This window comes from Colobus angolensis, unplaced genomic scaffold, assembly GCF_000951035.1.
Source record: "Colobus angolensis palliatus isolate OR3802 unplaced genomic scaffold, Cang.pa_1.0 Scaffold3, whole genome shotgun sequence".
In the NCBI taxonomy this organism is placed as follows: domain Eukaryota; kingdom Metazoa; phylum Chordata; class Mammalia; order Primates; family Cercopithecidae; genus Colobus; species Colobus angolensis.
The window spans coordinates 26,772,834-26,791,388 of NW_012116265.1; the positions used below are offsets into that span (position 1 = coordinate 26,772,834).

At 43.1% G+C, this 18,555-nt stretch overlaps 2 protein-coding genes across 3 annotated transcripts in view; one reads left to right on the forward strand and one right to left on the reverse strand.

The window, feature by feature from the left end:
- The first annotated feature begins 4,808 nt into the window (after positions 1-4,808).
- PIGH (phosphatidylinositol glycan anchor biosynthesis, class H) lies at positions 4,809-16,838 on the forward strand. 2 transcript variants are annotated; one of them, XM_011949736.1, is made up of 5 exons: positions 4,809-4,891; positions 5,304-5,873; positions 12,007-12,216; positions 13,325-13,408; positions 15,984-16,838. In XM_011949736.1, exons 2-5 carry the CDS (start codon positions 5,586-5,588, stop codon positions 16,074-16,076), a joined length of 675 nt encoding a protein of 224 aa, XP_011805126.1. In that variant the 5' UTR covers positions 4,809-4,891; positions 5,304-5,585; the 3' UTR covers positions 16,077-16,838. The 2 variants fall into 2 exon arrangements, with proteins under 2 accessions (XP_011805126.1, XP_011805127.1); XM_011949737.1 differs by lacking the exon at positions 4,809-4,891 and having other exon boundaries at positions 5,610-5,873; positions 12,012-12,216.
- The window catches only part of PLEKHH1 (pleckstrin homology domain containing, family H (with MyTH4 domain) member 1), a 56,370-nt gene continuing 54,436 nt past the window's right edge, over positions 16,622-18,555 (reverse strand). The window contains exon 32 of the mRNA XM_011949735.1: positions 16,622-18,522. The gene's annotated coding sequence lies outside the window, so the exon portion shown is untranslated. The remainder of the gene's footprint in view (positions 18,523-18,555) is intronic.

Here is an 18,555-nt window from a genome sequence, read left to right on the forward strand (position 1 = left end):
TTTTCCCACTGTCATTCTTCCTTACTTGTAACAATTACTAGCCATTTACACTGGCTATGAGAACAACAGGGTGACAGTAAGCAAACTATGGTAGATTAATGTTGGGGAAAAATAAGTATTTTTTCTTTCCATTGCTAGGTTAATGGCTGACAACAAAGCACACATCAACACGAGAAAAAGTATACAAGAAAACATATTAATCAGCTAGGTACAGTGGCTGACACCTGCAATCCCAGCACTTTAGGAGGCCGAGGCAGGCAGGTTGCTTGAGACTGGCCTGGGTAACATAGAGAAACCTTGCCTCTATTAAAAATACAAAAATTTGATGGCCGGGCATGGTGGCTCAAGCCTGTAATCCCAGCACTTTGGGAGGCCGAGACGGGCGGATCACGAGGACAGGAGATCGAGACTATCCTGGCTAACACGGTGAAACCCCGTCTCTACTAAAAAATACAAAAAACTAGCCGGGCGAGGTGGCGGGCGCCTGTAGTCCCAGCTACTCAGGAGGCTGAGGCAGGAGAATGGTGTAAACCCGGGAGGCGGAGCTTGCAGTGACCTGAGATCCGGCCACTGCACTCCAGCCCAGGCGACAGAGCGAGACTCTGTCTCAAAAAACAGAAAATACAAAAATTAGCCTGACATGGTGGTGCGCACCTGTAGGCCCAACTACTGGGGAGGCTGAGGCGGGGGATTGCTTGAGCCCAGGAGGTGGAGGTTGCAGTGAGCCAAGACTGTGCCACTGCACTCCAGCCTGGGTAACACAGCGAGACTATGTATAAAAAAAATTAATATGAGAGAAGCATATAAATGTATTTAATATAAATTTTATATGACATAGGAGCTTTTGTAAAGAAGAAATACTTAGGTGGCAGGATTATGGATGTATTTTGTTTTATAAAATTTCAATTTGATGTTAGGTAAATACCAAACATACCTTACTAAAAACAGAGTGGCAAAGCTGGGCACAATGGCTTATGTCTGTAAGCCCAGCACTTTGGGAGGCCAAGGTGGGAGAATACTTTGAGCCCAGGAATTTGAAGGTATAGTGAGCTGATATTTGTGCCAATGGACTCTAGCCTGGGTGACAGAGTGAGATGCTGTCTCTAAAAATAAATAAATAAAAAGGGAGAGGTAATACAATTCTTAATGTACATCATTTATAAGACTATCAGAAAACATCAAATACCTACAAATGAAGTCTAATGAAAGATGTGCAAATAATTGTTAAGCATTGCTAAAAGAAATTAGAGAAGACTTCAATAAATGGAGAGATGCCAGGTTCATGGATTGGAACATATGGCATAGTTAAGATGTCAATTCTCCCTTAAATTGACTAATAGATTCAGTACAATCCAAGCAAAATTTTTGGTGAAAATACAGAAACCCTATAATAGCCAATACAATTTTGAAGAAAAGGTACAAAAATGGAAAGACTTAACAGAATGCGAAATCAAGACCTACTGTAGAGCTACAGTAATTGAGACAGGTTGCTATTAGCATAAGGGAAGACAAAATAGAACAACAGAACATAATAGTGTGGAAATAGACTGACAAATATGTGGTCGCCTATTTACAACAAAGGCATCATCACAATTGGGGGGAAAGGGTAGTCTTTTCAACACATGATGCTGGGAAGAAAAATTACCCTTAACCTCTACAAACAAAAATTAGTTCAAAATGGATCATTGGCTTAAATATGAAAGGTAAAATAATTACGCTTCTAGGAAATGTAGGCAAAGTTTTGTTTTTTTTTTTCTTCTTTGACACAGGCTCTTACTCTGTCACCCAGGCTGGAATGCAGTGGCTTGATCATAGCTTACTGCAGCCTCAACCCCCTAGGCTCAAGCAACCCTTCTGCCTGAGCCTCCCTAGTACCTAGTAGCTGTGCCACCATGCGCAGCTTTTTTTTTTTTTTTTTTGGTAAAGTCAGAGTCTCTCTATGTTGCCCAGCATGGTCTGAAACTCCTGAGCTCAAACGATCTTCCTTGCTCAGCCTCTCAAAGTGCTGGGATTACAGTCATGAGCCACCATGCCCGCAAGACAGGCAAAGCTTCCTAAACCAGACAAAATATTGTACAACACTAGCCATAAAAGACAAGATTGATAAATTGGACTTTATGAAAATTAAAACCTCTGTTCATCAAAAGACACCATTAGAGTATGGAAAAGTAAGTCACAGACTGTGTTTCACTGCTTGGAGGATATACCTCAATTAAAAAAATTTCCTTAAATGGACAGATGAGGAGACTTCCACTTCTGAAAGGTGGAACAGACATACCTTTGCCTATCCATCCCAGTAAGAAAGCTAAAACCCTTGCGCCTGTAATCCCAGCTACTTGGGAGGCTGAGGCACAAGAATGGCTTGAACCCAGGAGGTGGAGGTTGGAGTGAGTAGAGATTGTGCTACTGCACTCTAGCCTAGGCGACAGAGCGAGACTGTCTCAAAAGAACAAAAACCAAGGGCCAGGCGCGGTGGCTCACGCCTGTAATCCCAGCACTTTGAGAAGTCGAGCTGGGCAGATCACCTGAGGTCAGGAGTTTGAGACCAGCCAGACCAACACGGAGAAACCCCATCCCTACTAAAAACAGAAAATTAGCCGGGCATGGTGGCGCATGCCTATAATCCCAGCTACTTGGAAGGCTGAGCTCAGCAGGAGAATCGCTTGAACCTGAGATGCGGAGGTTGTGGTGAGCCGAGATTGTGCCATTGCACTCCAGCCTGGGCAACAAGAGCAAAACTCCATCTCAAACAAACAAACAAACAAAAAAAACCACAAAGTAGTAATAAGGATTTTAGTGACTGGGCACAGTGGTTCATGCCTGCAATCCCAGCATTTTAGGAGGTCAAGGCAAGAGGAATGCTTGAACTCAGGCATTCAAGGTTACAATGAGTTACGATTATACCACTACACTCCAGCCTGAGTAACAGAGCAAGACCCTCTCTCTAAAAAGAAAAAGAATTTTAGAGATCTTATATTACCACAGTATTTATTCCTAATAATTGAATATTTTTTTAAAATTAAGTACATTTGGCCTTTTTCTTTCTATGACTCTATAATTGTGAAACTTCTTGGCCTGCTGGGCATGGTGACTCATTCCTGTAATCCCAACTCTTTGGGAGGCTGAGACCGAAGGATCAACTGAGCCCAGAAGTTTGAAAATAGCCTGGGAAACATAGTGAGATGCCATCTCTACAAAATATGCAAAAATTAGCCTGATGTGGTAAAGTGTGCCTATAGCCCTAGATACTTGGGGGACTGAGATGGGAGGATCTCTTGAGCCCAGGAAGTTGAGACTGTAGTGAGCCGTGACTGTACCACTGCAGCACTCAACTTTGGGTGACAGAGCAAGACCTTGTCTCAAAAAAAAAAAAAAAGAAAAAAAGAAAAAAACAAAAGGAAGAAAGAAAAAGAAAAGAAACTTCTTAGCCTGTACAGGTACCTTTCGTATTGTAGACCCTCTGGAAGTTTGGTGAAACGAATGGACCCTTTATTATAATAATACTTTAAAATGTATAACTACATAGGACTTCTAAGAAAATCAACTATATTAAAATATGGTTATCAAAATATTTTAAAAACGTGTTACAGTGATGTTTCTCTTTATTGACACATTAAATAATAATAGCTAGTGATGCATTTAATAATTACTGCAATTCTGAAGTAACAATGACTAGAAATGACATTTTGAAACAATTATTGTGAAAAGAAAATATCTGTGATTTCTGTCAGTGACAAAAATCACAAGCTCTAATACTAGTTTGTTGCCTATATTAATAATCAAAAGAAATGTTAAATTTTAATTAGAAGTTAATGAAAGTAAAAATGACACACTGATTCTATCCATGGAGCCCAAGTTAAGAACTCCAGGACTACAGACTTCCCCAAAACATTAACAGTACTTACATCTGAGTGATGGAAATATGGGTGGTTTACATTTTTTTCTTTTCTGTATTTTTCAAATTTTCCACAATAAGCAAATACCACTTTTTAAATTATAAAATGCATGATATATGCAATAGTAAAAGGGGTGATGTGGTTTGGCTCTGTATGCCTACCCAAATCTCATGTCAAACTGTAATCTCCATTTGTTAGGGGAGGGACGCTCCACCATGCCCAGCTAATTTTTTTGTATTTTTAGTAGAGATGGGGTTTCACCATGTTGGCTAGGCTGATCTTGAACTCCTGACCCAAGTGATCTGCCCTCCTCAGCCTCCCAAAGTGCTGAGATTACAGTCATGAGCCACTACGCGCAGCCCATCACCAGTGTTTTGACAGTCCACACAGCCAATCCTGGGTCACATCAGAAGTAAGAATGGAACCCATACACCACTATTACTCACGAGTTCAGTAATTTTATTATCAATTCCATCTGCATCTCCCGCTCCTATTTAATTCCCAGCCAGGTCTTGCCTGTCTACCACGGTCCAAGCAGTCATTTGGGAGAGAGAACTCCCAGGCAGTGAAATCCAAACTCCGTACCAGACCCTACAAGACCCTCTTGGATCTGATCCCTATCTACCTCCCCAATTTCCAACTGTTTTCCTCACAAATCAACCTTTCTGGCCTTTTGATTATTTCATTAAGCCAAGTTTGTTCCAACTTCGAGGGTTTTGTCTTTCCTGGTCTTCCTTTCTGGCAAATTCCTCCTCCAGAGCTCCTTCAGTCCTTTCTGGTTCCTCACCCTTGTAACTCCAGTGTCCTCTTAGAGACTTCCCATGACTGCCCTATGTAAAGTCAATCCCTGCCAGTCAGCATAGTATTGCCAACAATACTTTCTTATTTCCATATTGTCTCCTACTAGAAAGGAAGCTACTTGAGGGCAGAGACTGTCATCAACATCGTTCACTGCTGCATCCTCAGCACCTCAAACTACCCAGCACAGGAAAAAAGTGGAATGAATACCGGTGGACTCTCCTTGTGTCTCACTCCGGTTTAGAGAAATCGTCTTGCCAAGCAAAAGCATGATTAAAACTGTGGGTTTGGGCTGGGTGCGGGGGCTCACGCCTGTAATCTCAGCACTTTGGGAGGCCGAGGCGGGCGGATCACCTGAGGTCGGGAGTTCGAGACCAACCTGGCCAACATGGTGAAACCCCGTCTCTACTAAAAACCCAAAAATCAGCCGGGCGTGATGGCGCACGCCTGTAATCCCAGCTACTCAGAAGGCTGAGGCAGGATAATCGCTTGAACCCGGGGGACGGAGGTTGCAGTGAGCACAGTTAGCGCCATTCCATCTCAAAACAAAAACAAAAAACAAACTGTTGATTTGCTTGTTTTTAGACTGGGTCTTGCTCTGCCGCACAGGTTAGAGAGCAGGGGCATGATCTCGGCTCACTGCAACCTCGACCTCCCAGGCTCAAGCGATCCTCCCACCTTGGCCTCTCAAAGTGTTGGACTACAGACGGGAGCCAACGCGCCCGGTCTAAAAACGGTTTTAATCTGTCCGCTGAACTACTGCCCCCGACGGGCTTTGTTCGAAGACAGTCACAGAAGCTGGGTCAAGGCCGGCCCGCACGAACGCACAGTCACCAGCCCCACGCAGGGCTCTCGGCGCGCAACTGAGGCTGCGCAGGCTTAGGGCGGGGCATGGTGACGCGGCTGCCGGAAGCGGGTCTGGAGCGGGCTGGACGCCTAGGGCCGGCGATCGCCGTGGAGCGACGCGCGGTGCGGTGCGGACGGCCGAGTGGGGGCGTCATGGAGGATGAGCGGAGCTTTTCGGATATCTGCGGCGGCCGCCTGGCCCTGCAGCGCCGCTACTACTCCCCGTCCTGCCGGGAATTCTGCCTCAGCTGCCCTCGGCTCTCGCTGCGTTCGCTCACCGCTGTCACCTGCACGGTGTGGCTGGCGGCCTACGGACTCTTCACCCTCTGCGAGGTAAGGGCAAGTCGGCCCCTCCCCGCGCTCGAAGGAGGGGGTTCGGCTTTGGGAGTGTCTTTGGGGTCTTTGGTCGAGCCCAGACCTCTGCTCGGCCCCTCCTACAATGATAGAACAGAAGGGCGGGAACTCACGGGTTCTGGGGACGACATTCCGCTGCTGGACAGCTCTTTAAATGACGTTTAGTGAAGTGTGTGCTCCTGGACAGTACCTTCCCCCTCCGTGGCTGTGCTCTGCTCGGTGGGTTCACTCAGCATACATCTAGTTCTTGCACGACGGTATAAAACGTTAACTTCCATGTGTTCTATGTAGTATAGGCGCGCAGTAATTTAATTCCAAGAGTTCAGGGAACCCTAAGTGGGTCTTCCTTGTCCATCACTTCTGCTCCTCAAAAGTAGTACTGCTAACAATACTTTATGTAGACTTCCACAAACTGTCTTTGCCTCCACAAGTGTGTGTGTGTATCCGTGTGTATAGATAGTGTTAGAGTTCTTCCTAATCTCTGTTTTTCAAGGCAGTTTTTTAACCCTCTGTCCTCCCAAACCCTTCCCCAATTTCAAGTACTTTCTAAAGGATTATGAAATTTTGGACGTGTGTGGTATCTGTGCTCAATTTCCAGATTCATTCCTGTTTTCTTTGAGCCTCAATTTTCTACATCTCTAAAATAGAATTCATGCCTGCCATACCAGCTTCATGATATTGTGAGGGTTAAATGCAGTAACTTTGTGACAGCTCTCAAATAAAAAGAATTATCCCAATTGCCCTTTTCAGGATGAGTTCTAGTTTCACATGTAGTGCCTGAATTGAATGTATTATCCCAGAATTGATCTAATCAGAGCTAAGTACAGCAGGGCTATTTATTTCTGTAACTTGGATATTGCTTCTATTACTGCATCCATTAGCTTTTTTGCTGTCAAAGCATGTTTCAGAGCATGGTAATTTAGCATAGAAATATGCCGAATTAAGACTGCCCTAATTGTAAGAAACTATATCTAACTGTATCTAAACTGTATGTTTGTTCAGACAAAGGGCTGTACCTCACGCCTGTAATCCCAGCACTTTGGGAGGCTGAGGCAGGCGGATCACTTGAGGTCAGGAGTTCAATACCAGCCTGGCCAACATGGTGAAACCACGTCTTTACGAAAAATACAAAAATTAGCTGGGCGTGGTGGCTCACGCTTGTAGTGCCAGCTACTCGGGAGGCTGAGGCGGGAGAATTGCTTGAATCCGGTAGGCGGAGGTAGCAGTGAGCCGAGATCACGCCACTGCATTCCACCTGGGCAACAGAGGGAGACTCTGTCTCAAAAAAAAAAAAAGAAGAAGAAAAAAGTTTATTCGTAAGTCCGTTAAAATGATGATTAAGTTGATAGCCCCCCTAAAATTTAATTTACAGTATAGTTGAATTTTAGTACTAGCCTGAGTTTTTTTTTTTTTTTTTTTTTTTGAGAGAGAGTCTCGCTTTGTTGCCCAGGCTGGAGTGCAGTAGTGCGATTTCGGTTCACTGCAAGCTCTGCCTCCTGGGTTCACGCCATTCTCCTGCCTCAGCCTCCTGAATAGCTGGGACTACAGGCGCCCGCCACCGCGCCCAGCTAATTTTTTTGTATTTTCAGTAGAGACGGGGTTTCACTGTGTTAGCCAGGGTTTCACTGTGTTAGCCAGGATGGTCTTGATCTCCTGACCTTGTGATCCTCCCGCCTTGGCCTCCCAAAGTGCTGGGATTACAGGTGTGAGCCACCGTGCCGGGCCTAGCCTGAGTTGTTATAGCCTATGTGTGTGGTCATGTGAGGAGGAGGAAATAGATATTTATTAAATGCCCACTGAGTGCCAGATGCGTTACTGAATTCCTTACTTTAGCCCTAGAATGAAGAAAACTAAAGCTCACAAAGAGGGGTGACTTATCCAAAGTCTCAAAGCAGTAAATGGCAGATCTGGGCTTCAAACCCAGGGCTTTCTGACTCTGAGACCCTTTATTTTCCTTTATAGCATTGTATAGCTGATCTTAGGCAAAATTTAAAAACAAAAATCTGCTTTTGTGCCAGGTCCCTTCTGTACTTATCTTTCTCATCCTGGTATACTCTGCTTACCCCCATCAAGTACCCCAGGACTCAGTGACCGCATCTTCCTTTAAACTCTACTGCAACACTTTCTAAGGGCTCTGTGTGCCAAAATTTCTTACCTTTCCTATTCAAAACTGCTTATGAGAGTAATGAATATCTGGAATGAGAAGAAATCTGATTGAAGGAATTCATTCAAACATACAGCTTAACCCCAACCCAAATGAATATTGAATTGTTTCCATTCTACACAGTAAAATGAAGTTGAAAAAAATGCAGATAGTAGGGCATGGATTGCTCTTATTGGAAAGCTGACATGATCAAATCCCTAAGGATTTACTGTTCTTCATCCCTTCATTCCTTCTTGTTTTTAAGTTCAAAGTTCTATTAAAGTTCCAGGTTGTTCCCTTGCTTATTCCAACCTGGAATGTTCTTCCCCCTTCCCTTTCAACTAATTATATTGGTCACTTACCACCACCTCCCCTGTACCAATTAAATCCTAGTTCCTTGGATGTGATGGGATATATTCTTGTGTGCTTTAATGTCTTTTTCTTTTTCTTTCTTTCTTTTTTTTTTTTTTTAACTTTTCCTTTGGCACTTATAGTCAGTATCAGAGTATCCTCCAGAATATTTTCTGTGTATTATTTCTGTGATTTATTATTTCTGTGATTTATTTCTGTAGGCTAATAAATCTATAAGGGTCAGGGCTGAATTGTATTCCTCTCCATTCTTCATAATGCTTATTCAGTACAATTAATTAACTCAAAATTAGATCTTTCTGGATCATCAGAGACCCAGTACTGAATCCTCCATTCATCAATCAACAAATAATTATCTAGCACAGAGATAAGCAAACTTTTTCTTTCTTTCCTTTTTTTGAGACAGGTTCTCATTCTGTTGCTCAAGCTGGAGTGTAGTGGTACGAATACCCCTCACTGCAGCCTCAGTTTCCTGGACTCAAGTGATCCTCTTATCTCAGCGTCCTGAGTAGCTAGGACTACAGACATGTGCCACCACACCTGGGTAATTTTTGTATTTTTTGTAGAGACAGGGTCTCACTAGGTTGCCCAGGCTGGTCTTGAACTTCTGGCCTCAAGCGATCCCCCAGCTTTGGCCTCCCAGAGTGTTGGGATTATAGGCGTGAGCCACAATGCCTGGCCCAAACATTTTCATTAAAAGACTAGATAGTAAATATAGCAGGTTCTGTGGGGTCTGTCTCATAATATTCTTTTCTTTCTTTCTACAACCCTGTGAAAACTTAAAAATCATTCTTTGCTTGAGATGGGCCAGATAAAACCAGACCACAGGCCCAGATAATTTGCAGATCCCTGATCTAACACTATGGTTTAAGTATAAAGAGGTAGAATGAGACCATAAAGAAAACCAGAGCTAGTGAGTGGTTGAAGTGGTAAAAAACCAGGTTTTATTCAGGAACTACTACAGTAGGGGAAAAGAGACTTCAGTATAGAATTCCGAATTTCCTCAGTTCCGAATACAGCATGGAAAACTGGAGATTTATAGCCAAGGAGCAGGGTGGGAGTCAGTGGATAGAAAATTACCCAAAGGAAACATCAGGGGCAAGATGGGATTCTGGCTAAATTGACTTGACAGGATTCTTGCTGAAGGCAGCCCAGGCTGATCAAATACCAAGGGTGGGAGTTCTTTCTAAACTGATTCAGCAAGATTCTTGCTACAGCTGGGTGGGTAGTGCAGGCCCAACAGAGATGTCAAGGTCAGGGCCTAGAAAGCTTAGAGGAACCTGACTAGAGGTAAATAAAGGAGAGTGTCTTGTCAGTCCAAATAATAATGACACTTCCTGCCCTCAAGGAATGCAGTCCAAAACTACAAAATTTCTTTGATTCTAGGTCATCAATATTTTTTTTCCCGTGCCAGCCTTCTAAATCATAGTTTTGCCGGGCACAATGGCTCACGCCTGTAATCCCAGCACTTTGGGAGGTTGAGGCGGGTGGATCACCTGAGGTCAGGAGTTCGAGACCAGCCGGGCCAACATAGTGAAACCCCATCTCTTCTAAAAATACAAAAAAAAATTAGCTGGGCGTGGTGGCAGGTGCCTGTAATCCCAGTTACTAGGGAGGCTGAGGCTGGAGAATCGCGTGAACCCGAGAGGTAGAGGTTGCAATGAGCCAAGATCACACCACTGCACTCCAGTCAGGGAAACATGAGCGAAACTCGGTCTTGAATGAATGAATGAATGCAAGCTTCTGGGAAAAAAGAAAACAATCCCACATGAAAGAAACACACACCAATAGGACAACACATTTTAACTTCAGAAATGTTAAAGATTGTACATTTGCCTTAGAATCAAGGGAATAAATAATATATACCATTTTTTGAGTCCTTAACACATCACTTAGTCAACTGTAAGTAACACAGAACAAATAAAATAGCCTTAAGAGATCAGGACCTTTTCTGTTAACAAGAAGTCATAAGGTAGGAGGGCTCCAGAGTTCATATAGAGACTCATTTGATTCTGGCTCTTGTCATCTTACTGCTGACCCACTTAGTGTGCCCTACTTGTCCTCCACCTGGTCCTCCAAGTGCAGAAACTGCACTTCCACCCTTAGCGTCCTCTAGTTGTCCTCTACTAGCTCTCCACTGGGTCTGGTAGAGGCTGTAGTAGTTCCAGGTATCTAAACCTCATGATGAAGGGAACATCTCTTCTGTGGAGTTTTAAAGATGAATTCATGTTTTCCGGAAGCCCCTCCAGCAGATCTCCCCTCACATCTCATTGGCCAGAGTTGTGTCACATGCCCATTTTTAAACCAGTCATTGGCAGAAGGGGTGGGAACCAATCATGATTCACTCACAGTTCAACTGGGGCTGGTGGGTGGCTGTTTATTAGGCAAGCCGTAGTATCTGCTACACTGTGCTAAGCACTTTATAATTGTTCAGTCTATGGTTTTGCACTGTATACACAGATGGTTCCCAACTTATGATGGTTTGACTTAGGATTTTTTGACTTTAGGATGATGCAGAAACAATACACACGGTTCTTCAAGTACCCATACAAACATTGTTTTTCACTTTAAAGTATAGCATCGAATAAATTAGGTGAGATTTTCCACACATTACTATAAAATCAGGTTTTGTGTTACAGGATTTGCCCAACTGTAGGATAATGTAAGTATTCTGAGCATGTTTAACATAGGCTAGGCTAAGCTCTGATGCTTGATAGGTGTATTAAGTACATTTTTTAATTTTAATTTTTCATTTGAGTGCTAGAACTCAATATTAAATGCATTTTCATGGGTTTATCAGGACATAGCTCCCTCCTGTATTCTGCTGAGGGAGTGTGAAAGGAAAAGATTTGGGGTCCTTTTTTTTTTTTTGAGACGTCTCATTCTGTCATCAGGCTGGAGTGCAGTGGTGCGATCTCGGCTCACTGCAACCTCCACCTCCCTGGTTCAAGTAATTCTGCTGCCTCAGCCTCCGGAGTAGCTGGGACTAGAGGTGCATGCCACATACCCAGCTAATTTTTGTAATTTTAGTTGAGATGGGGTTTCACCATGTTGGTCAGGATGGTCTCAGTCTCTTGACCTTGTGATCCGCCTGCCTTGGCCTCCAGAAGTGCTAGGATTACAGGCGTGAGCCACTACACCTGGCTGGGTCCTTTCTTTTTTTAAAGATACAGTGTCTTATTCTGGTACCCAAGCTAGAGTGCAGTTGTATGATCATAGCTCACTGCAGCCTTGAATTCCTGGGCTCAAGTGATCCTCCTGCCTCAGTCTCCCTAGTAGCTGGAATTACAGGTGCAAGCTACTGCATTCAGTTGATTTGGGCCCTTAATTTGGAATTTTGGAAAAAAAAGTTTCTGAGATTGCTGTGATGATGGTGGACATTTTGCTGATGGAGGTTTTCCCCAGACCTATCCATTTGTTGTGTGGATCTGTTTCACTGTATACTTTTATAGCACCTCAGAACCCAAATAAAAGCAATTTCCTTTTCCTCCATGCATGTTCCCCTCATCTGACAAGAGAAGAAAGGCTTTTTTCCTCTTTGCCTGGAGTTGACTGGTACCACTTGGTAATCTTACTGCCTATATCTGGCTCTCTCTTCAGAACAGCATGATCCTCTCTGCTGCCATCTTCATCACCCTCTTAGGTCTGCTTGGTTATCTCCATTTTGTGAAGATTGATCAGGAGACTCTGTTAATCATTGATTCCCTTGGCATTCAGATGACTTCATCTTATGCTTCAGGCAAAGAAAGCACTACCTTCATAGAAATGGACAAGGTCAAGGATATTGTCATCAATGAGGCTATTTACATGGTAAGTATTTAAAAGGTAGTATTACAGTCCTCTCTGGAGGAGGTAGCCAGCCCATGGGGTGTTCCCAGATCTATACTGAGCCTTAATACCTAAAGTACTTGATGTCACAGAATTAAACATGAGGATCCTCTACTCTAGTACTTATAGTACTAGAGTTTTCTTTTTGGCTGGCATGTCTAAACCATAAAAGTGAGACTTATATGTAAAAGGTAAATCTCCTTATTTTTAAAGAGATGCAGCAGGTTTTCATGGATAGAGAATTAGCATTTCAACTTTATCTTCAAGACCAACTCCAAAATTATCACTGGCATTTTTTCCTTCTCTTTCTTTCTTTTTTCTTTTTTTGTGAGACGCTGTCTGTTACCCAGGCTGGAGTGTAGTGGCTTAATCACAGCTCACTGCAGCCTCAACTTCCCAGGCTCAAGCCATCCTCCCACCTCAGCCTCCTGAGTGGCTGGGACTACAGGCACGCACCACCATGCTTAGCTCGTTTTTTCTATTTTTTGTAGAGATGGAGTCTTACTATGTTGCCTAGGCTGGTCTTGAATTCCTGGGCTCAAGCCCTCCTCCTGCTGTGGCCTCCCCAAGTGTTCAATTTACAGGTTTGAGCCGCTACGCCTGGCCCTGTCTTTTTTCATTTAAAGAACGAGAATATACTTTTCTTCCACTTCAAAAGCTATCAAGTGTTCTACTACTTAACCATTTGTGAAAAAGCATTGAGCCTTCCCTTAGAAAAAAAGAATGTGGCCAGGCGCAGTGGCTCACGCCTGTAATCCCAGCACTTTGGGAGGCCAAGGCGGGCAGATCACCTGAGGTCGGGAGTTCCAGACCAGCCTGGCCAACATGGTGAAACCCTGTCTCTACGGAGAATACAAAAAATTAGCCAGGCATGGTGGCAAGCACCTGTAATCCCAGCTACTTGGGAGGCCGAGGCAGGAGAATTGCTTGAACCTGGGAGGTGGAGGTTGCAGTGAGCCAAGACAGTGCCACTGTACTCCAGCCTGGGCGACAGAGTGAGATTCTGTCTCAAAAAAAGAAAAAGAAAAAGAAAAAAAGAATGCAAAATGAGTTTCACTTAGAGTTTGCTATTTGATTTATTTTCTTACAGCAGAAAGTGATTTACTACCTCTGTATCTTATTGAAGGATCCAGTGGAACCACATGGGATATCCCAAGTAGTACCCGTCTTCCAGGTGAGCATAGAACACTTTTACTGTTCTCCAATTAATCCTCAGCCTTTTCAGTAGGAATGTAAATTCCTTTTTTCAGAGTATTGGAAGACACCTGACAGCTGTTTTGAGTGATAATTAGGATTTCAGTTATTTGAGAAGTTCCTCTCTGAGGCAAATATAGTTCTTAAAAATATTATTCATGTGCAGCACACCAACATGGCACAAGTATACATATGTAACAAACCTGCACGTTATGCACATGTACCCTAGAACTTAAAGTATAATAAAAAAAAAAAATATTATTCATGCATATTTTATTATTTTATTTTATTTTATGAGACAGAGTCTCACTTTGTCACCTAGGCTGGAGTGCAGTGGTGTGATGGTCACTCATTGCAGCCCCTGCCTCCTAGGCTCAAGAAATCCTCCTGCCTCAGTCTCCTGAGTACTTGGGACTACAGGTGTGCACCACCATGCCTGGCTAACTTTTTTTTTTCTTTTTAGTAGAAATGAGGTCTTGCCATGTTGCCTAGGCTGATCTTCAACTCCTGAGTTCAAGCAATTCTCCTGCCTCAGCCTCCCAAAGTGTAGGGATTACAAACATGAGCCAGCACACCTTGCCTCATGCACATTTTAAAGAGCACAATCAAATATATAGCAACCTCTGCCTACAAATCACTATTCATCTACTTTGATTCTGTCAGTCTACTAATGTACAGTTTTTTAGATAGAGGTCATTGATCTCACATTGTACGCTATTGTGTGTCTTGCTTTGAAATAATATGTATGTGTCCTACAAAGGCCATTATATTTATTATTTTAAATAACTATATTGTATAATATATTGAAATGTCAGTTTATTTAGCCATTCTTGCCACCTTTTAAAATCCTGCCTGGAGTTTTTTGTTTTGCTCTTGCAAAAAAAAACCACTTATCAGCTGGTGCAGTGGCTCACGCCTGTAATCCCAACACTTTGGGAGGCTGAGGAAGGCAGATCGCTTGAGCTCAGGAGTTCGAGACCAGCCTGGGCAACATGGTAAAACCCCCATCTCTACAAAAAATACCAAAATTAGCTGAGCGTGGTGGCGCACATCTGTGGTCCCAGCTACTCAGGAAGCTGAGGTGGGAGGATTGCTTGAGCCCAGGAGGTCAAGGCTGCAGTGAGCTGTGATCATGCCACTATACTCAGCCTGGGTGACAGAGATCCACTCAAAAAACAAGACAAAAATTATACAAACATAATAAATTATACAAACATAATAAATTACAAAGTAAATTATTTTAGAGGTAGGTATTTATGCACGTATTTATGTATGCAGTTAACCCTGCCTCACTGACCTTTTTCACAAAGGATTTAAGATAGCTAAGCTAAAATATTATTTTGCATTATAATTAAAAATTATTTTATTAAAGCTTATGAATAGTTTTATAGATTTTTAGTGTTTAAGATGGGGCTCCAGAGATTGGACAACATTACCATACTTTGGGGCTTTTGTACTTCTTTTTCTACCATCCTGGCTAATAGTGGATTTAGCTTTTTTAGCTTAATATGTAGGTAAAGGCATTTTAAATAGGTAAATTTGTATCTCTTTAAATGATAGGCTTTTCATACTTCCTTGTATTACCTATCAGTATTTCCTCTTATTTTAAACTACCTGTCTTCTCTATTAGTCAAGAAGAATCTGAATATTATGTATTTGTACCTGTTTTTATGTATTTTTAACAGTCTTTATGTATTTTAGGTAGTATACTTCTATTAAATATACTTTCACATATATTTTTCCCATTCTGTGGTTTTTCTTTTGGTTATTACATTTCATTGTACAAAACATTTTTCAATATTTACATATTAAACTGCCCTTCTTTGAGGGCTATTTTACAACGTGTGACATTTCTCAAGGGTCCATTTTGTTTTTCCTTTGCTTACTCTTAGAGATGGAGTTCATGAAACTTAGATTAAAAAGCTATCATTTGATCTCCCACCTCACACAATTCACAAGCTGGGCTGTGAGCCTAGCTGGGACTCTTCCCAGCAAGGTGTGCTGAGGCCTAAACTTAACTCCTTGAGCTCACTGCTGTGCCATTTATACCCCTTGATGTGGGTGAGAGATTGAAGTTGCATGTGGGCCCAGCACCGTGGCTCAAGCCTGTAATCCCAGCACTTTGGGAGGCCGAGGTGGGCGGATCACTTAAGGCCAGGAGTTTAAGAGCAGCCTGGCCAACATGGTGAAACCCTGTCTCTATTAAAAATACAAAAATTAGCTGGGCATGGTGGTTCGTGCCTGTATTCCCAGCTACTCGGGAGGCTGAGACACAAGAATCATTTGAACCCAGGACGCAGAGGTTGCAGTGAGCCGAGATTGTGCCACTGGATGTGGTGGCGAGCACCTGTAATCCCAGCTACTCAGGAGGCTGAAGCAGGAGAACTGCTTGAACCTGGGAGGCAGAGGTTGCAGTGAGCCGAGATTGTACCACTGCACTCCAGCCTGGGCAACAGAGCGAAACTCTGTCTCAAAAAAAAGTTGCAAGTTGATGCATCTCCACTGTACTCCCTTATGTTCACTTTGACTCTGCATTTCTCCCCTTTGGAATTCAGAGTGCTAAGCCCCGGCTGGACTGCTTGATTGAAGTATACAGGAGCTGCCAGGAGATCCTGGCACACCAGAAAGCCACATCAACAAGCCCATGAGCCCCAGCGTTCAGAAGGCCAGCATTGTCTTCCATGGGAGATGACTCTTAAACCATAGGGGCTGGTTTTCTGTACTCGAAACCATCAGGTGGACACAGTCCTAGGAACCATTATCGGTGTAGTGCATCTCAGAGCCATAGAGCAGGTGACTGGAAATCTAACTCAGTGTATTTCCATGTACTGTAGTGTTTTCCTTGTAAGGTTTTGCCTACTTTACCAAAGGAGGGGAGACCTTAAGAATTTTGACACAGTATGTCAGAAGTAATGTCAGCAAAGAACACTTTGTGAAATTGCTAACCATGTTCAGGTTTACTTTGTTGATGATTGTGAAGCAAAACAATGGGAAACTGACGTCAGATGTCTTGAGAAAGGTGTATTTTCCAATATTACCCCTTGTGTAAAGTTACAAAAAAAACAAGCCCTCCACGTACTGGTTAGCAGGAAGAAATGTCCTACAAAAGGTGAGTCTGTCAACCTAGCGCCTGTGTTCTGTACAGGGCTTATTTACTCTTAATAAACAGATCTTCTTCCAAAACACACACTTACCTGGTTCACAGATAGCTGCTTTTTATTGACAAACAAGATCATGGTATTTCAGTCATGGTGTCAAGCACATTAATACTTTTCTGTTACTTAGCAATTTTTAAAAATCAGTTCAAAAGCTACTTTTGCCAAGAGGGATGAGACAAAAGGCCACACAGAAATTTGACTTTGGTTTTCAGACACGGGACTCTCATGTTAACAAAGAATAAATAAGCAAATTATTGAATCCTTTGTTTCTAAGGCAGTTTCTTCTGTATAAAATTAATAAACTAAAGGAGGATTCCTGAAGGGTTGGGGAGGAGAGAGGGTGGGGGAATAGATTGACCCCAAATTCAGTGTGAACACAGCTCCATTCTTGTTTACCTTTCCTTCGGACTCCTACTTCTCTTTTAAACTCTCTGGGTAGATAATGTTATTCTTATTGGCCTTAGAGACACCCAAGATATTATAAAACCAGAGCTGTTATGTCTGTCACCAGCCCTGCAGGAATTATTCAGGAACCTGTGGTACATGTGGCTTGTTCGAGGTAGAAATGTCTCAGCTAGATCCCCAAATCCTGGGGTGAAAGGTGTGAACAGAAATGGCTGTAAAACTACTTGCCTTGCACAGTCAAGTACATTTAAAAGAGGCAGAGACTTGGATGTGTTCCTTTTTTCCTCATGCTTGTCAGTTTACAGGGTGAGAGAGGAGAAGCTTACAGCAGCTGAGGTCTTCAGATAAACTAGTTCCAGCCTCACAGTTTTTGCTATGCACAATATACACACATTGTTGGGATTAAGGGCTTGGTTTTGGGTGCTACTGGTAAATATACAGTTTTCAGCACTTTATTGACAGATAGTAAGGCTGCCTTAGAGCTAGGAAACAAAACTCAGTTTCTTAGATGTTGGAAAATCAGTGTATGAACTCTTTCATTTTGTTTTTGTTAGGGGAGGGTGTGTCTACACCCTGTCTAGAGGAGACTGTCTAGTCTCCTCTGCACTCAATCAGAAGGTCTGAATTGAGGGGGATTATGGTATTATCAGTAAGGCAAAGGATGCAAGAAACTTTCTTTTACCTGCTACTCGTAGGCTAGGGCAAGTGTCACATACGTACCCTCACCCTCAAACTAATTCCCAGCAGAAGTTTGCCAGAAGTCTTAAGGAGCATATCCAGGCCCACATGCCTGAAATAGTCTTCTGTGTTTCTGACTCATTTTTGGTAGTCTTACAGCAGCAAAAAGCAGAGTGCATTTGCTTGGTCTTTTACAAGAACAAGGAAACAAATGATGGCCCATTATAGTGAACACAGCCTTCACCGAGCCCTGTCCAGTCGTTAAAATGAGACAGGGAGGGGTCAGATTGGACCTACCCCCTGCCCTTGCTTGCATGTTGTGTGGTACTGGGTTTGGTCTACAGTCCAGTGTGAGGGAAACAGCTTGAATCTTAGCAGGGATAGCATGTTACCCTGCAAAGACTGCCACAGAAGGGGCTGTACCAATGCGTACATACCAATAATGGGGAAAAGTGAGTCTATTCTTTTTTCTCCAGCTCTGCCAGCACCTTTCCCATTTGGGCAAGGCAGCCCAGTTTAGTGAGTTCTAGGCTTCTGACAGTGTAGGAGAATTGGAAATTTTAGTCCTATCCTGTTTAGCGACGTTCAGAAAACTTCAAGTATAAATAAGACCATATACAATATTAAAAAATTAGCTTCCGGGCTGGGCGTGTTGGCTCATGTCTGTAATCCCAGCACTTTGAGAGGCCAAGGTGGGTGGATCACCTGAGGTCAGGAGTTTGAGACCAGCCTGGCCAACATGGTGAAACCCCATCTCTACTAAAAATATAAAAATTAGCTGGGCATGGTGGCACACACCTGTAATCCCAGCTACTCAGGAGGCTGAGGCAGGACAATTGCTTGAACCCAGGAGGCAGAGGTTGCAGTGAGCCAAAATCATGCCTTT

Bases quoted from the DNA above. Each gene is read 5' to 3' on its own strand.
- PIGH (XM_011949736.1), top strand. From the start codon at position 5,586: ATGGTGACGCGGCTGCCGGAAGCGGGTCTGGAGCGGGCTGGACGCCTA. The intron at 5,874-12,006 runs GTAAGGGCAAGT...CTCTCTCTTCAG, and splicing joins GACTCTTCACCCTCTGCGAG to AACAGCATGATCCTCTCTGC. The intron at 13,409-15,983 runs GTGAGCATAGAA...TTTGGAATTCAG, and splicing joins AAGTAGTACCCGTCTTCCAG to AGTGCTAAGCCCCGGCTGGA.